Below are 19,291 nucleotides of genomic sequence, written 5' to 3'. Positions count from 1 at the left end.
AGGTGCATCAAAGCGGGGACCGAGAGACTGGAAAAACAGCTTCTATCTCAAGGCCATCAGACTGTTAAATAGCCATCACTAGCCGGCCTTCACTCAGTACCCGGCCCTGAACTTAGTCACTGGCACTAGCCGGCTACCACCCAGTTACTCAACACTGCACCTTAGAGGCTGTTGTCCTGTGTAAATAGACATGGAATCACTGGTCCATTTTAATAATGTTTACATACTGTTTTACAGTCAATGCCACTCCGACATTGCTCATCCTAACATTTCTATATTTCTTAACTCCATTCTTTTACTTTTAGATTTGTATGTATTGTTAGATAGTACTGCACTGTTGGAGCTAGGAACACAAGCATTTCTCTACACCTGCTAAACATGTGTATTTGATTTGACTCTACCCAGTTACCAACTAAAAACTGCAACAAAAGGTGTTCAGGAAAAAGGACTGCCAGATGTTGATTTGGATTTGAACATCACTTTATCCATATAGAAACTATCCGCAACTCTCATTAGAAAGGTCACCAGAGGTCAGTGAGGCTTTGACTCGGTCCGTACCTTTGAAGAGGAAGTGGGAGTAGTATTTAAAAGTGTTGTATGACTGCTGCATGGCGATGAAGCTGGGGTGCACTGCCTCCCCCTGCTGGCTGTCCCAGGGCTGTGCGATCAGCTGGGCCCGGAATTTCAGGATCAGGCTGAAGATACTGTGGATGATGTTCATGACTGGAGCTGCCTTCTCTGTCAGCAGACCCCTGGGAGGGGAGAAAAAAGATACAGAATTACATTAAGGAAAGATGTAGGCTTCTGAGTGGCGCAGTGGTCTAAATCACTGCATCTCAGTGCTAGAGGCGTCACTACAGACCCTGGTTCGGTTCCAGGCTGTATCACAACCGGCCGTGATTGAGAGTCCCATAAGGCAGCGCACAATTGCCCCAGCAGTGTCCAGGTTTGGGTTTGGCCAGGGTAGGCTGCCATTGTAAATAATAATTTGTTCTTAACTGACTTGCCGAGATAAATAAAAAATACATTCAGATTGAGTTAAAGATAACATGTTGAGAGTAGGCTGAGTTCAAAGTCTAGATTAGGATTCATGTATAATGTATTGAGGTAGTCGGCGTGTGTGTATGTCTCTAACCTGAAGATAGCTCTGTTGAGGTAGTCGGCGTGTGTGTATGTCTCTAACCTGAAGATAGCTCTGTTGAGGTAGTCGGCGTGTGTGTATGTCTCTAACCTGAAGATAGCTCTGTTGAGGTAGTCGGTGTGTGTGTATGTCTCTAACATGAAGATAGCTCTGTTGAGGTAGTCGGTGTGTGTGTATGTCTCTAACCTGAAGATAGCTCTGTTGAGGTAGTCGGCATGTGTGCGGTGTATGGCGTCCAGGTCCGAGGCACTGGCCAGCTTGGTGCTGAACTCTAACCAGGACACCTGCAGGATCTGGTTAGCGATGTAACCCTGGATCACCTTCACAAAGTGTTGCATCTCGTGTCTGTACAGCTGCAGCTGGCGGAACTGCACCGAGCGGCCCGCCCCTTTCACCAGTGCTGGGGACACACACACACACATTACTTTTGGGTCGTGGCATAATTATGACTGGAGCTTTAAATAAGAGCCTGCACATTAAATATGCCGCTCCTTAGTGCCGCTCCTTTCTAAAGGGGGTTTCCCCCCTTCATTTCCAGAGATGGAGCCCTTACCAGTCCTCTTGAGGTGAAACCAGACGTCTCTGAGGCTCCACACCATGTGTTTGAGCTGCAGCAGGAAGGAGAACAGACGGTTGTACTTGTTCATACAGCTGTCTGTGATTATGATGTTCAACGGCCAGTCCACCTGAGAGACAGAGGGAGGGAGAGAAAGAGTATGAGGGTCAGATGTAACAGAGGGAGGTTAGAAAATGAGATGCAGGAGATTTAAAATCGCCTTGTGAAAAATCATTATTCACAGTCTTCGAAAAGCCGCTCTCCAAATGAATTCAAGAGGATCAAACTGTTTTCCGATATTTTCCATACCAAGAACAGTACCACATCCCAATTTCAGTGAGGTCAGCAATCTACTGCACAAAAAAATACACTCCCTCTCCTCTGACCTTGTACCGTAGCTCCAGGCAGTTGAGTGCGTCGGGGGCGTGAGGATGGAAGGTCTCCGGGAGGAAGCGCAGGGCGAAGGTGAAGTTAGGGGCCAGAGAACTGTCTCCATGAAGACTGTACTGAAGAGCCTTACTCAGGATGGAGTTCAGGACCAGAGGAGTCAACAGCTCTCCAGGAGTCTGACCACTGCCCATCTGATGGAGAACACAGGGATTACATATGGACAAAACAGACACAGACCCACCCCAGACAGATAAAACAGACTGAATAGACAAAACACACAGCAAATACACACCCAGGCAAAACACAAACACACAGGGAAAAAAACCCAGGTACATGAAATGCCCACCAAACAGTGCATTCAGAAAGTATTCACACCCCTTGACATTTTCTACACTTCGTGGTGTTACATTGAGATGTTTGTCACTCGCCTACATACAATACTCCATAATGTCAGAGGAATTATGTTTTTCATTCATTCAAATTGAAAAGCTGAAATGTCGAGTCAATAAGCAACCCCTTTGTTATGACAAGCCTAAATAAGTTTGGGTGTAGAAATGGGCTTGATAAGTCACATAAGTTGCATGGACATGGACATTTTCCAATGCCCCGCAAAGATGGGAATCTATTGATGGGTAAAAATGTAAAAAGCAGACATTGAATATCCCTTTGAGCATGGTGTAGTTAGTGTCAGTACACCCAGTCACTACAAAGATACAGGTGTTCTCCCAACTTAGTTGCTGGAGAGGAAGGAAACCGCTCAGGGATTTTAATGGCTGTGATAGGCGAAAACTGAGGATGAATCAACAACATTGTAGTTAGTAACTTAAATGACAGAGCAAAAAGAAGGAAGCCTGTACAGAATGAAAATAGTCCAAAACATGCATCCTGTTCACAATAAGGCAGGAAAGTAAAACTGGCAAAGAAATTAACTTTATGTCCGGAATACAAAGCATTATGTTTGAGGCAAATCCAACACAACACTGAGTACCACTCTTCATATTTCCAAGTATGGTGGTGGCTGCATCATGTTATTAGTTATGCTTGTAATCATTAAGGACTGGGGAGTTTTTCAGGATAAAAAGAAACAGAATGGAGCAAAGCACAGGCAAAATCCTAGAGGAAAACCTGGTTTAGTCTGCTTTCCACCAGACACTGGGAGATGAATTCACCTTTCAGCAGGACAATGACCTAAAACACAAGGCCAAATCTACACTGGAGTTGCTTACCAAGAAGACAGTGAATGTTTCTGAGTGGCGAAGTTAGTTTTGAAAAGAATAATGGTTAAATGTTGCACAATCTAGGTATGGAAAGCTCTTTGAGACTTACCCAGAAAGATTCACAGCTGTAACCGATGCCAAAGTTGCTTCTACAAAGTATTGGCTCCGGGGAGTGAATACTTACGTAAATTAGATATTTCTGTATTTCATTTTAAATAAATTAGCAAACATTTCAAAAAAAAAGAAAAAAGTTTTCACTTTGTCATTATGGGGTATTGTGTGTAGATGGGTGAGAATTGTTTTTATTTAAATGATTTTTAATTCAAGCCGTAACAAAATGTGGAGTAGGTATGAATACTTTCTGAAGGCACTGTAGGTAAGACTACTCCCATCGCTTCATTTCACCTTTTCAAAGATCAGGTCACTGAGAGACTGGGCGAACTCCCCGTCCTCCATGAGCAAGAAGTGCCTGAGGGCCTCAAAATGCCTCTCCACTCCAAGCTCTACGAAGTAGTAGTCCACCACCGCCTTGTTCACCAAGGACACACTGAGAGACAGAGAGAATGGGGGGTTAACAGGAGCACCAAACAGTCCGTGATAGGCCCACAGAGAGACGTGAACTCCTTCTTCCCTAAAAAGGCAACACACACTCACTGTGTGATGAGTGGGGTGGTAACAGAGTGCTTCATGAGGACGGGCAGGGAGACCATCCCACTAAGCTGCACCACCGTGGTGTCTGTGGCCCTGCGGAGCGATGGGTCCACCGGGAGGCCCCAGGGGCCCCGCGTCACCTGATGCAGGGGGTGACACTCTGGGGCCAACGCTGTGGAGGGTACACAGCATGCAGAAACATACAGTGAGATTCTAATTCAAACATTCGTTATATTAATGTACCATTGCCTGATTGCACCTTTCAGTCATGGTTGTGTTTTCAGTTGGATGGTATATTATACATGAATCATGTGAACATCTTAGTTTAAAAAGCTGCTTTACATTAGTGTTGTGCAACTGATCCGAGTAGCACGGTGTTATTTTCGACTAGAGCAGTCTATTCCTGCCACCGTGTGACGCAATGACTTGGGACTATCATGAATGTGTGCACTATGCAAACACAGGGTGTTATACAGTATTTGTACGTGCAGGCCTATGTGTGTTTGACGTGACTCACTCATGAGACCGTAGCAGTCCTCGTACTGCTCTACCTGGTACTGAGCAGCCAGGGAGCGGAGGTACTCCCTCTCTGAGCTCTCGCCTGGGGACAGAGCCAAGCCCGCTGCCCAGGACGAGATGCCCTCGGCCAGCCGCTGCTGCTCCTGCTGCTCCAGGGTCCTGGCGTCGTATTCATTACCAGTCTCCTTCACCTTACAGCCCCCTCCCAGGGCAGAGTCTGAGCTGTGGCCATAGATACTGCCAGGGATGGGTGAGGGCAGAGGGTTTACACCTGACACCTTACAGCCCCCTCCCAGGGCAGAGTCTGAGCTGTGGCCGTAGATACTGCCAGGGATGGGTGAGGGCAGAGGGCTTACACCCGACACCACACACCCTGTGCCCAGTGTGGAGTCTGAGGACTGTCCGAAGTTGCTGCCGGGAAGAGGAGGGCGAACGGGTTCAATCCCAGATATCACGCACCCTCCGCCCATCGCTGAATCTGACGAATGGCCGTAGTCACTTCCGGGTATCGGAGAAGGAAGGGTTACCGTTCCTGACACCACACACCCTCCACCCAGGGTTGAGTCTGAGGCGTGTCCAAAGTCACTTCCAGGTAGAGGAGCATGAAGGGGTTCAACCCCAGAGACAACACACCCTATACCTAGTGTGGACTCAGAGGAATGGCCGTAGGTGCTACCAGGTAAAGGGGAGAGTACTGGTTCTGTGCCGGACAGCACACAGCCTACTTGAAGTGTGCAGTCTGAGGCGTGACCATGCTTGCTCCAGCGTGGTCGGGAGGGCTCTGCGTCCAACACAAACTCACCCGCCTTGAAGTGAGTGTTGGATGAGTGACCGTGGATGTTTTGGGTGTGAATGGAGGCGACCTCTTCTGACATGTGCTCCCCGACCTTGATGTGAGAGTCCGAGGCATGACCGTGAATGTTCTGGGTGAAAAGGGAGGCGACCACTTCTGAAACATGGTCTCCAACTTTAATATGAGCGTCAGATGCGTGACCGTGAACGTTGGCGGTCGGAAGAGGAGCAGCCACCTCCCAAACAAACTCTCCTACCTTTATATTAGCATCAGATGAGTGACCATGAATGTTTTGAGAAGGGAGAAGGGCTTCCACATCTGAAACGTGCTCTCCGACTTCAATATGAGCATCTGAGGCATGGCCTTGAATGTTGGCAGTAGGAAGCTCGTACACACTGGAGGGTCCAGAGAGGGAAGGGGAGGCCTGTCCTGGGTGATACCCACTGTCATGGCCCTGCTCTGGGGTGGAGGAGGCAGAAGCCTCCCTGAGAGAACCAGCCATCTGTTCCTCTGCTCCAACACAATCTAGTTTCTCCATCTCAGCTGGCTTCATCTCCACCAGGCATGATGCCTCTACAGTCCCTTCAGCCTCTTTTACGATGCCCCCTGGAGGTGATGGGTCTTCGGTATTCTCCTGCCTGCTGTCCATCTGCTTTGACTCACTTCCATCCACCAGCTGCACTGTTGTCTGGGAGGGGTGTCCGTGGACATTGGCTGTGTGGAGAGCCAGGGGCACATCAGTGAAGTACTGGCCCAGGGGGATGCTAGATTGGGAGGCCTGGCCGTGAGGACTGGGCCTGAGGAGGACCCCAGCTCCTGACACCACACACCCTACACCCATAGTGGAGTCTGAAGAATGGCCGTAGGTACTTCCGGGTAGCGGAGACGGGAGAGCTAAAGTCCCGGACACCACACACCCCATGCCTAGAGTGGACTCAGGGGGACCGGTTGGGATGCGAGGGTGAGCCACGTCTGGCTGTACCACAGGACCCCAGCTAGGTCTAGCCAGGGCCGTCACTCCCTCAAGGGGACTGTAGGGGGCGCTAAAGTCATAGTCTACGGGTTTATGAGGTGCAAGAGCCTCCGGGAGGTCCGACCCAATTTCCTGTAGGGCCTGGTCCACTTGCAGGCTGTCGGCCGGCTTGGGCAAGTCATTGGCGTCGATGTGCTCTGTGACGAGGGTGAGGTCGAGTTTCGTGGTGGGGAGTGCTGGGGGAGTGGATTGGTGGTGAAGGAGGGCCTGGGTTGGCTCCTCAGACTGCTGCTCACAGGGCTCCGGGGATAGGGACTCCTGTACAAAACAGGGGCAGGAACAGCGAGGTTAGGGCACAGAGCAGAGATCACACACTCAGTCAAGCTTACACTTCCATGAGTGGATTGGCAAGGCACTTTTACATCGGCTGTATTTATTTGACGCTACGCCACCCCACACACTTAAACACCTGTGTTAATGGTTGAGTGGTCTGAGCTGGAGCTGGCTGTAGTATTTCCAGAGGGGGTCTCTGCCCTCCGACAGGATACTTCTCCAGAATAGCCTGGGGGTTTAGATAAGAATAGTACATTACTGCATCATCACCACAATCATATTAAATCAATATCAGCATCACAATCCTATTCATCAACATCATATGAAACCACACCGCCAAAACACAATTCACACTAGTGGTCTTCACAGATCCACCTGTACCCAAAAACACGATCTGGACCTGAACCAGAATTGTAAATAATGTCACGAGTCTGGGTGGTGTCTGATATGATTGTCACGGGTATCTGTAATTAGAAGTGACTTGTCCGAAAGGGCCCGTACAGATCGAAACATGACTGCTGCAGGAGAGAGAGAAACTGTATAATTTATGCTACTGCTCTTTCTTATCACAAGAGTGGAGCGTGTAGCTTGTTGTAGGCCAATCAAAAGTCATCAAAGAGGAAATAGGCTACAGTCATAGAACCTTGCTCCGTGTGGCAAAAGTTAGGAGATATCCAATCCATGGAAGATGGAATTAAAAGTTAAAAGGACAAGGACAGGCTACAGCGACCAAGAGCCAACAGGCAGGCTGCTACTTAATATTCTGAATGGAGTTGGTGTTATTTGTAACTGTAGGATCAGAAAGCGCTGCAGCCTCAATTAACCTAGCTAGCTATTCAGCTGTTCATCTACTATAGTTGGAGTCGACTTGGTGTCTCTTGTCTCTCTCCCTCCCTCCCTGCTCCCCAAGTCCCTCGCTCACAGTATGGCCCTCCCCCACCTGCTAGAGCTGCACCTCTCCCTCCCTCCCTGCTCCCCAAGTCACTCACTCACAGTATGGCCCTCCCCCAACTGCTAGAGCTGCACCTCTCCCTCCCTCCCTGCTCCCCAAGTCCCTCGCTCACATTATGGCCCTCCCCCAACTGCGAGAGCTGCACCTCTCCCTCCCCCCCTGCTCCCCAAGTCCCTCGCTCACAGTATGGTCCTCCCCCGCCTGCTAGAGCTGCACCCCTCCCTCCCTCCCTGCTCCCCAAGTCCCTCGCTCACAGTATGGCCCTCCCCCTCCCTCCCTGCTCCCCAAGTCCCTCGTTCACAGTATGGCCCTCCCCCGCCTGCTAGAGCTGCACCTCTCCCTCCCTCCCTGCTCCCCAAGTCCCTCGCTCACATTATGGCCCTCCCCCAACTGCGAGAGCTGCACCTCTCCCTCCCTCCCTGCTCCCCAAGTCCCTCGCTCACAGTATGGTCCTCCCCCGCCTGCTAGAGCTGCACCTCCCTCCCTGCTCCCCTCCCTCCCTGCTCCCCAAGTCCCCTCCCCAAGTTCACAGTATGGTCCTCCCCGCCTGCTAGAGCTGCACCTCTCCCTCCCTCCCTGCTCCCCAAGTCCCTCGCTCACAGTATAGTCTTCCCCCGCCTGCTAGAGCTGCACCTCTCCCTCCTCTCATGCTGTATCAGCGCCGGTTAATAAAGTAGCTTAAATGACTTCGCTGCTGCTTCCCTCACTCGGATCGTATTGGACCGGGTCTGTAGCCGATCAGGTCTATAACGGAACGGGTCTAGTTGTCTTCGGGTCCATTCTGAAAGGGTCTCTATATCGTAAAAATATATTTATGCATATCAGGTCCGGGTGGGAAAGGCCCAGGTCCATTTCAGAATGTATCCAACTTTTTGGACCTGCGAAGACCTCTAATTTACACCCTTCTAAGTAACCTCTGTCGAGAGACAGTGTGTGTATAAGAGAGAGTGCTACTACGGACCTCAGTCTCCTGTTGGTCTTGCTGTAGGAACTGGGCCCGGGAATCGTCCAGTCTCATTCGCTGAACCCTCCACATGGCCCGCCACTCCCTCTTGGCCGCCTCCTCTGATAGGTGGCTGTACTGGGCAATCAGTTCCTTCCTGAGGACCAGGATGCATTGTTATCTCAGGTTATTTAAGGGTCAGGTTTCACCCGACTCAGGCTTGTCTTGAAGATAAGGTTGTGATTTGAGAGAGGGGTGAGAGGAGGGAGAGGTGGTGAAGAGGAGAAGATTTGTGCAACTCTTACTTTTATTATAATAACCAAATCTAAAACTATTATTTATGCTGTGTGTGTGTAACGTGACTGTGTGTCTAATGTGGGTATGATGCGGTGGCGCGCCCTAGTGGCCAGACCTGGCTCGGATCTCCAGCTGCTCCTCCAGGGCCTGTAGTCGCTTCTCTCGGTCTCTCAGCTCCCTGGCAAAGCTGAATTCATCCTCCTGCTCCTTCCTCCTGGCTAAACTGTGCCACTGCAACATTCACACACATGGGTTACACACACACTCTACAGCTGAGGTAAGAAAACAGTAACACGGCTCTAAAGATAAAATGATAGTGTTGTGGTCCTAGTTGTGTTCCTATGATGCAAAACAGAGTTAAAGAGTAATTGTTTGCTTCTCTCTCATTCCTTCCTTCTTTCTCCCTCCCTCCGTCTTTAGCTTGTGAAGATATGAAGGTCAAAAGGAAGACAGTAAAGGGTAACCCTCTCTCTTAGTCTCCCTTTCTCGCTCTCTGTCCCACCTCTTGTTCCTGCTCCAAGTGCTGTCTCAGCTCTTCAAAGCGTTCCCTCTTCTTTGCCTCTTCAGCCAGACGCTGCGACACCTGGCGCCCTGCAGGGGGCGAGAGAGGGAGAACAGCAGGTTGGTTACCCCCTACAGTACACACAGTACTTGGCTCATTCACTTCCCATTGCACATCTTTGAAGCAATAACTGATATGAGCAGTTTCTTAAACTATGTGAGCGATGATTAGATTTTACACCCCGAGGTGCTGGAAGCTGTTCAAAGCTTTTTCTCACTCATATCAGCCCCCGTTCTCCCTGCTGTCTCTGTGAAGAATCCATAGGGTTATAGAGGGTGATGTGCCAAGTTCTTTTGTGGTGTAATCAGTGTTGTGAGCAATGTTGTAAAGATCCTGTAAGGTTGTAGCGAGGTGTATGTAGTATTGCATTGTTCAGGACCTAACTTTTTTGTATAAACAGCCAATTCAATTTTTATTTAACTGGGCAAGTCAGTTAAGAACAAATTCCTATTTACAATGACGGGCTAGGAGCAGGTTAACTGCCTTGTTCAGGGGAAGAACAACAGATTTTTACCTGGTCAGCTCAGGGATTCGATCTAGAAACCTTTTGGTTACTAGTCCAACGCTCTAACCACTGGGTTACCGGCCACCCCATAAACAGCCAAAGCGGCAGGTAGATATATGTAAAAAATAAATAATAATGATAATTATATATACCTGCCACTTAGATTTGTTAACGTATGTTTTGCCATAATTACAAAAACAGATGAGCATGCTTAGTAATGTATTACAAGTAAGAAGTATGTGGTATATTGATCGATTTAAATTTAATATTCTGTGACCAAAGTATTTTAATAAAAATGTATGTAGTTTTTTAGCTGATTCCTTTAAGGTTACCTTGGTAACAGGATCACTCTAGTCATCATGTGTACCTATGAGAATGTCACCAGTAGAGGCCAACGATGTGTCTTTTTGCTAGCAGTGGGTGCAGCCTCAAACATTGAAAAGCAACTTGGCTATTGACATTGTTTTGTTCACAAGCTAAGAAAACACAAGGACAAAGTCTCACTTCAGTACTTTCGAGTAAATTAGACCAACTTTTATGCCTGTGCCCATTGCTTCTAAAAACAAATCTTTCAGCTCACAGTGTGATTCAGATGCATTTTTTGCATTACTAGATATGAAACAAAAAGGGCAGAAATTGAAAATAGCTACTGCATTTATTTTGCTATAAATCACACTCATTGTTGACTATTTTTATTAAATGGTCACACTGTAGAGCCCGGAGTGTTACCACGCGCCAACATGGCTGGTGATTTAAACACTCTTACCCACCAATGCCAAAATCTACCCACGTCTGGCAGGTGGCAGATTTTAACTTTAGGCCCTGCGTGTGTTACTGTGCGTGTCCCTCTCACCGCGGATGCTCTCCAGGGTCTTGGCGGCCGACTGCCTGACCTGATTGATCAGTTCCTGGCGTGCCTGCGCTGTGCGCAGGGCCTAGCAACAAAGACAGAGAGAACAGACACAGACCATCATTAACAGAGATCTATCTGCTATCTTCTCCCGCTTCTGCTCTAGCAGAAAAATAGGCCATGGATTTTGGACTGTAGATCACTGAGGGTTTCAAATCGAGTATGTGTACATCAGCTTAATGGTCCATTACTGCCGCTTTCCCCATCGCTCTCATTCCTTCCCTCTCTCTCTCTCTCTCTCTCTCCTATCTATGGAAAGCTGAGTCCAAAGCAGAGAAGCTTAGAACAAACATTTTCACACAAATCTCCAATTAACGTCAAAGCCCTACACTTTAAAGCATATTTGGGGTTTAGAAAAGCGCTATACAAATCCAATGCATTATTAATAGATGTTTTTTCCATTCAAGTTTGAGTTTCATGCATTTCTCAGGATAGTCTTAGGTCCTTGATGATTTGCTGCAGTACCTGTTCCTCCCTGCTGGTGGCGCTGTGCTTGGCGATCCTCTCCATGCGTCCTCGGTACACGGCACAGTCCCTCTCTATCTCCTCTACCTCTTGCAGGGAGAACGTGACAGCGATGCGAGGCACGGGCAGCTCCGACCAGCAGATGTAATGCTGCGGCAGAGAGACAATATCAGACAGCAGTTATAGGTACAGCTGATCCTAGCCTAGATCAGAGTTAACTTTGGGCTGCTAGACTGCTCCGGATAGGGGTTTGTGTACGTACAGATCTAGGATCAGCTCAGTCCCTTCCCAAAACCTAACTTTAACCATTAGGAGAAAAAAACAATACAGACCTTAGATCAGTGTCCAGGAAAAGTAACTCAATCCTAGTATTTATTCTCTGACCCAAGGACTAGAGGTCGACCGATTAATAAGGGCTGATTTCAAGTTTTCATAACAATCAGTAATCTGCATTTTTGGACGCCGATTACATTGCAATCCACGAGGAGACTGCGTGGCAGGCTGACCACTTGTTACGCGAATGCAGCAAGGAGCCAAGGTAAGTTGCTAGCTAGCATTAAACTTATTTTATAAAAAAAAACAATCAATCAATCAATCTCAACATAATCACTAGTTAACTACACGTGGTTGATGTTATTACTAGTTTAACTAGCTTGTCCTGTGTTGAATATAATCAATGCGGTGCCTGTTAATTTATCATCGAATCACAGCCTACTTCGCCAAACGGGTGTCACGCCCTGGTCTAATAAGTATTTTGTATTTATCTTCATGTATTGGGTCAGGCCAGGGTGTGGCATGGGTTTTTTGTATGTGGTGTGTATATATTGGGATTGTAGCTAGTGGGGTGATCTAGAAAAATCTATGGCTGTCTGGAGTGGTTCTCAATCAGAGGCAGGTGTTTATCGTCGTCTCTGATTGGGAACCATATTTAGGCAGCCATATTCTTTGAGTTTGGTGTGGGTGATTGTCCTTAGTGTCCTTGTTCCTGTCTGTGTTAGTTTACACTAGTATAGGCTGTTTCAGTTTTCGTTACGTTCTTTGTTTTGTAGTGTTTGTATTTGTTTATTCGTGTTTACGTTGTTCATTAAACATGGATCGCAATCTACACGCTGTGTTTTGGTCCGACTCTCCTTCACCACAAGAGAACCGTTACAGAATCACCCACCACAGGACCAAGCAGCGTGTCAACAGGCAGGAGCCACAGGAGAAGCAACAAAGGCAGCAACAGCGGCGCAATGAGGATTGGACATGGGACGATATATTGGATTGCAAGGGTTGCTACACATGGGAGGAGATCCTGGCGGGAAGGGATCGCCTTCCATGGGAACAGGTGGAGGCAGCAAGGAGAGCAGAGGCAGCCGGAGAGAGGAGCCGGCGATATGAGGGAACACGGTTGGCAAGGAAGCCCGAGAGTCAGCCCCAAAAAAATCTTGGGGGGGGGGCTCACAGGGAGTAGGGCTACGCCAGGTAGGAGACCTGTGCAAACTCCCTGTGCTTACCGGGGGGCTAGAGAGACTGGGCAGGCACAGTGTTATGCAGTGGTGCGCACGGTGTCCCCAGTGCGGGTGCATAGCCCGGTGCGGTATATTCCAGCTCCTCGTATCGGCCGGGCTAGAGTGGGCATCGAGCCAGGTAAGGTTGGGCAGGCTCGGTGCTCAAGAGCTCCAGTGCGCCTGCACGGTCTGGTCTATCCAGTACCACCTCCACACCCCAGCCCTCCGGTAGCAGCTCCCCGCACCAGGCTTCCTGTGCGTGTCCTTGGTTCAGTACCACCAGTGCCAGCACCACGCATCAGGCCTACAGTGTGCCTCGCCTCTCCAGCGCTGCCGGAGCCTTTCTCCTCTCCTGCGCTGCCGGAGTCTCCCGCCTGTTCAGCGCAGCCAGAGCTGCCAACCTGCATGGAGCAGCCAGAGCTGCCAACCTGCATGGAGCAGCCAGAGCTGTCAGTCTGCATGGAGCAGCCAGAGCTGCCAGTCTGCATGGAGCAGCCAGAGCTGCCAGTCTGCATGGAGCAGCCAGAGCTGCATGAAGCAGCCAGAGCTGCCAGTCTGCAAGGAGCTGCCAGTCTGCACGGAGCCGCCAGAGCTGCCAGTCTGTAAGCAGCCGCCAGAGCTGTCAGCCTACATGGAGCAGCCAGAGCCGCCAGTCAGTATGGAGCAGCCAGATCCGTCAGTCAGCCAGGATCCGCCAGTCGGCCAGACTCTTCCAGATCCGCCAGTCGGCCGGGATCCGCCAGAACCGCCGGGATCCGCCAGAACCGCCGGGATCCGCCAGAACCGCCGGGATCCGCCAGAACCGCCAGTCGGCCGGGATCCGCCAGAACCGCCAGTCGGCCGGGATCCGCCAGTCGGCCGGGATCTGCCGAAACCACCAGCCAGCCAGGATCTGGTAGATCCATCAACCTGCCTGAGCTTCCCCTCAGTCCCGAGCTTCCCCTCAGTCCCGAGCTTCCCCTCAGTCCCGAGCTTCCCCTCAGTCCCGATCTGCTCCTCAGTCCAGTGGGGTTCTGCGTGAGGACTACTATGCCATGGTCGGCGGCGAGGGTGGACTATCCAAGGACGCGAGGAGGTGGGATTAAGACAGTGTTTGAGTGGAGTCCACGTCCCGCGCCGGAGCCGCCACCATGGACAGACGTTCACCCGGACCCTCCCTATTGTTTTGAGGTGCGTTCGGGAGTCCGCACCTTAGGTGGGGGGGTTCTGTCACGCCCTGGTCTAAGTATTTTGTGTTTATCTTCATGTATTGGGTCAGGCCAGGGTGTGGCATGGGTTTTTTGTATGTGGTGTGTATATATTGGGATTGTAGCTAGTGGGGTGATCTAGCAAAGTCTATGGCTGTCTGGAGTGGTACTCAATCAGAGGCAGGTGTTTATCGTTGTCTCTGATTGGGAACCATATTTAGGCAGCCATATTCTTTGAGTTTGGTGTGGGTGATTGTCCTTAGTGTCCTTGTTCCTGTCTGTGTTAGTTTACACTAGTATAGGCTGTTTCAGTTTTCGTTACGTTCTTTGTTTTGTAGTGTTTGTATTTGTTTATTCGTGTTTACTTTGTTCATTAAACATGGATCGCAATCTACAAGCTGCGTTTTGGTCCGCGTTTAGGTCTCCTTCACACCTAGAAAACCGTTACACCGGGTGATTTAACAAAAGCGCATTCGCGACAAAAGCACAATCAATATACCAATATACCTAACCATTAACATCAATGCCTTTCTTAAAATCAATACAAGTATATTTTTAGTATATTTAGTTCAAATAAATTCATGTTAGCAGGCAATATTAACTAGGGAAATTGTGTCACTTCTCTTGCGTTCAGTACAAGCAGAGTCAGGGTATATGCAACAGTTTGGGCTGCATGGCTCGTTGCGAACTGTGTTAAGACCATTTCTTCCTAACAAAAATCGTAATTAATTTGCCAGAATATTAAATAATTATGACATAACATTGAAGGTTGTGCAATGTAACAAACATATTTAGACTTATGGATGCCACCCGTTCGATAAAATACGGAATGGTTCCGTGTTTCACTGAAAGAATAAACTTTTTGTTTTCGAAATGATAGTTTCCGGATTTGAACATATTAATGACCAAACGCTCGTATTTCTGTGTTTATTATACTTAAGTCTGTGATTAGATTTTTGATGGAGCAGTCTGACTGAGCGGTGGTAGGCAGCAGCATGCTCGTAAGCTTTCATTCAAACAGCACTTTCCTGCGTTTGCCAGCAGCTTTTCGCAAAGCTTGAAGCACAGCGCTGTTCATGACTTCAAGCCTATCACCTCCGAGATTAGGCTGGCAATACTATAGTGCCTACAATAGTCAAAGGTATATGGAATTCAAATCGTATAGAGAGAAATAGTCCTATCATTCCTATAATAACTACAACCTAAAACTTCTTAACTGGACATATTGAAGACTCAAGTTAAAAGGAACCACCAGCTTTCATATGTTCTCATGTTCTGAGCAAGGACGTTAAAGGACGTTAAACGTTAGCTTTTTTACATGGCACATATTGCACTTTTACTTTCTTCTCCAACACTGCTTTTGCATTATTTAAACCAAATTGAACAGGTTTCATTATTTGAGACTAAATTGATTTTATTGATGTATTATATTAAGTTAAAATACGTGTTAATTCAGTATTGTTGTAATTGTCACAAATATATATACAATGAAATGAAATAAATATGTATATATAAAAATCAGCCGATTAATCGGTATCGCCCTTTTTTTTTTTGGTCCTCCAGTAAATCGGCATCGGTACCGGCGTTGAAAAATCATAATCGGTCGACCTCTACCAAGGACACAGTATGAGTGTGTAAATGACCCATTACCACTGACCTGGGGACAACAGATCTTGAGCAGGTTGATGGTCTTCCCGCAGACGTACACATCGTTGGCTATGTGTCGGAGGAAGACAGGCACGCAGTCCTCCACATCACGGGAGATCAGTGTGTAGCCCTGCGCCCAGAAGTGCTTGTCTAGCGGGAGAGAGGAGGGTTGTGAGGTACACCAGGAATTTCTAGGAAAGGAGTTTTTCCTAATCCTATTACAGTGGGGTCAGGAGTTTTTCCATGATGGGTGTTTAGGTCCTACTATAAAAAAACCTACTAGGAAATGATAACAGGTTAGATCTGTGTACCCTAATACAAGCACTGGGGGGCGTGAATTCACCAGGATTTATTTCATGAAGAAACGAAGAACGAACGAAGAAGCTTGCCATTGACAAGCAAGCTACACTGATTGCTTCACTGACTCTTGGAATAGAGCAAGTGACATTAGTATGTCCTTCAAAATCAGGAGTGAGAAACACTAGGAAGGTTCCCTGCAGGCATGATGAAGTGAGCCAGATCAGGTAACAGTCCTCTAGAGCAGGGTTTCCCAAACCCGGTCCCGGGGCCCTCCTTGGATGCACGTTTTGGTTTTTGACCAAGCACTACGCCGCTGATGCAAATAATCTTGATGACGAGTTAGATATTTGAATCAGCTGTGTGGTGCTTGGTCCAAATGCAAAACGTGCACCCAAGGAGGGCCCCGGGACCGAGTTTGGGAAACCCTGCTCTAAACCACAGCAAATCTAAAAGTGATACTGTCGGTCCTTGAATGTGGTACAGGGAATTAGCTCATTCGGAGTGTAGCCCAACCTGAACTCAAACACAGGTCCCTGGAGTGGTCAGTCCAACATCTTTACCACAAGAGGGTTGAACTGCTTCATGAGGTTGCTACAATCAACACTGTGCATGCAGAGTACTGTTATCGGGCAGTGTAACGTTCTGACCTCTGAAGCTGAGGTAGTCTTCGTTGACCTGGATCATGAACTCTCCGTACACGTCCCGGAACACTCCACTGTACACCCAGTCTGACACAAACCTACACACACAGGGAACAGGATCAGTCAGGCGCACAACCAGGCCAGGGCACGTTGTTTACAAGCATCTTGAAAGCATTTGTGGGGGTGCAGGTTAGCATAAATTCCACGTGGGATAGGTGGGACAGATCAGTGGACATTGTCAGTGTGATGGCTGGGATGACTGACCGTGTGTAAGGCTCACAGCTGCTCTTCAGTAGGGACAGCAGCACGGGGTAGTTCTCATTGCTGCAGTTGCTCTGGGCCTCGTTGTACAGGTAGGAGAGCAGCGTCACACCCTGAAGAAGACAAGATACCGGCCGAGTTAAACTATTGAGTACATACACCTCTAAATGGCTGAGGCAAACAGAGAGAGTGAATATGCTGACAGAAATCAGGGTGGTGTGTCGGAGAGGTGTAATGAAACTTACCACAGGGAAGGTAGCCTGGCCCACACCAGATGCCCCATCCACACAGCACAACTCTGACAAATACCTACAAACACAGAAGAAACAGGAGCCTGACTGGGGGACACTAGACAGCGTAACACAGCATCAATTCCTAATATATAGCTATTTAATTGAAAATCAACCATCCTAAACAATGCACATTCAATTGGTTGGAATGCCATTTAGTGAGTACATACAGTCTTGTAGGAATTCAGTGTTGGTTAGATGATCGAGTTTAGGCAACGGTGTGCCTAATTTCATGGTGGTTATTGATCTGTGAGTAAGGGTCTTACCTGAGCTGCCGGCCCACCTTGCGGAACAGGAAGCCGATGGTGAGCAGGCTAAGGGTGGGAGGGGTGCTGAGGACACAGGCCCGGTAGTAATGCAGGTACTTACGCAGCCCACCTGTAAACGCCTGAGAGAAAGACAGAGTACCAGTCAAAAGTTTGGACACCTTCAAGGATTTTTCTTTATTTTTACTATTTTCTACATTGTAGAATAATAGTGAAGACATCAAAAAGTTGAAATAACACATAAGGAATCATGTAGTAAACAAAAAAGTTAAATCAAAATATATTTTATATTTGAGATTCTTCAAAGTAGCCATCTTGATGACAGCTTTGCACACTTGGAATGCATTTCAATTAACAGGTGAGCCTTGTTAAAAGTTCATTTGTGGAATTTCTTTCCTTCTTAATGTGTTTGAGCCAATCAGATGTGTTGTGACAAGGTAGGGTTGGTAAAGAGAAGATAACACTATTTGGTAAAAGACCAAGTCCATATTATGGCAAGAACAGTTCAAATAAACAAAGAGAAATGACAGTCCATCATTACTTTATGACGTGAAGGTCAGTCATTCCTTAAAATGTCAAGAACTTTGAATGTTTCTTCAAGTACAGTCGCAAAAACAATCAAGTGCTATGATGAAACTGGCTCTCATGAGGACCGCCACAGGAAAGGAAGACCCAGAGGATAAAGTCATTAGAGCTAACTGCACCTTAGATTGCAGCCCAAATAAATGCTTCACAGAGTTCAAGTAACAGACACATCTCAACATCAACTGTTCAGATGAGACTGCGTGAATCAGGCCTTCATGGTCAAATTGCTGCAAAGAAACCACTACTGAAAGGACACCAATAAGAAGAAGCCACTTGCTTGGGTCAAGGACAGTAAAATCGGTTGAAATTTGTCCTTTGGTCTGATAAGTCTTTGTGAGACGCAGAGTAGATGAACTGATGATCTCCACATGTGTGGTTCCTACCGTGAAGCATGGAGGAGGTGGTGTAATGATGTGGAGGTGCTTTGCTGGTGACACTGTCAATGATTTATTTAGAATTCAAGGCACACTTAACCAGCATGGCTACCACAGCATTCTGCAGCGATATGCCATACCTGGTTTGCGCTTAGTGGGACTATCATTTGTTTTTCAACAGGACAATGATCCAAAACACACCTCCAGGCAGTCTAGTGGTTAGAGCATTGGGCCAGTTACTGAAAGATTGCTGGATCGAATCCCGAGCTGGTAAAAATCCGTCGTTCTGCCCCTGAGCAAGGTAGTTAACCCAATGTTCCCCGGGCGCCGAAGACGTGAATGTCGATTAAGGCAGTCCCCGCACCTCTCTGATTCAGAGGGGCTGGATTAAATGCGGAAGACACATTTCAGTTGAAGGAATTCAGATGTACAACTGACTTTGTATCCCACTCTTTCCCTGAATATAAGGGCTATTTGACCAAGAAGGAGAGTGATGGAGTGCTCCACAATCACCTGACCTCAACCCAATGGAGATGGTTTGGGATGAGTTGGACCGCAGAGTGAAGGAAAAGCAGCCAACAAGTGCTCAGCATATGTGGGAACTCCTTCAAGACCGTAGGAAAAATGTTCCTCATGAAGCTGGTTGAGAGAATGCCAAGAGTGTGTAAAGCTGTCATCAAGATGGCTACATTGAAGAATCTCAAATATATCTTGATTTGTTTAACACTTTTACTACACTAGCGTTCAAAAGTTTGGGGTCACTTAGAAATGTCCTTGTTTGACAGAAAAGCAAAAAAATGTTGTCCATTAAAATAAAATGAATATTGTAGCTGGAAATGGCAGATATTCCATAAATTATCTACATTAGTCATACAGAGGCCCATTATCAACAACCATCACTCCTGTGTTCCAATGGCACATTGTGTTAGCTAATCAAAGTTTATAATTTTAAAAAGGCTAATTGATCATTAGAAAACCCTTTTGCAATTATGTTAGCACAGCTGAAAACTGTTGTCCTGATTAAAGAAGCAATAAAACTG

General features: G+C 47.6%; 1 protein-coding gene across 4 annotated transcripts in view; it reads right to left on the bottom strand.

The window, feature by feature from the left end:
• Positions 1-19,291, bottom strand: part of tubgcp6 (tubulin, gamma complex associated protein 6) — a 31,559-nt gene that overhangs the window by 2,078 nt on the left and 10,190 nt on the right. For all 4 annotated transcript variants that reach the window (XM_035790793.2, XM_035790792.2, XM_035790794.2 and 1 more), the window contains exons 6-23: positions 17,293-17,414; positions 16,982-17,045; positions 16,740-16,849; positions 16,482-16,573; positions 15,545-15,684; positions 11,208-11,357; positions 10,686-10,767; positions 9,268-9,356; positions 8,881-8,996; positions 8,487-8,625; positions 6,710-6,802; positions 4,473-6,558; positions 3,959-4,127; positions 3,710-3,851; positions 2,084-2,278; positions 1,695-1,827; positions 1,328-1,541; positions 559-752 (exon numbers count right to left, since the gene is read on the bottom strand). In XM_035790793.2, the coding sequence (XP_035646686.1) occupies positions 559-752; positions 1,328-1,541; positions 1,695-1,827; positions 2,084-2,278; positions 3,710-3,851; positions 3,959-4,127; positions 4,473-6,558; positions 6,710-6,802; positions 8,487-8,625; positions 8,881-8,996; positions 9,268-9,356; positions 10,686-10,767; positions 11,208-11,357; positions 15,545-15,684; positions 16,482-16,573; positions 16,740-16,849; positions 16,982-17,045; positions 17,293-17,414 (4,330 nt within the window). The remainder of the gene's footprint in view (positions 1-558; positions 753-1,327; positions 1,542-1,694; positions 1,828-2,083; positions 2,279-3,709; positions 3,852-3,958; positions 4,128-4,472; positions 6,559-6,709; positions 6,803-8,486; positions 8,626-8,880; positions 8,997-9,267; positions 9,357-10,685; positions 10,768-11,207; positions 11,358-15,544; positions 15,685-16,481; positions 16,574-16,739; positions 16,850-16,981; positions 17,046-17,292; positions 17,415-19,291) is intronic.

Source organism: Oncorhynchus keta, chromosome 17, assembly GCF_023373465.1.
Source record: "Oncorhynchus keta strain PuntledgeMale-10-30-2019 chromosome 17, Oket_V2, whole genome shotgun sequence".
NCBI lineage: Eukaryota > Metazoa > Chordata > Actinopteri > Salmoniformes > Salmonidae > Oncorhynchus > Oncorhynchus keta.
Note: the sequence above shows the minus strand (reverse complement) of the source record. Positions and strands in the feature narration are given on the sequence as shown.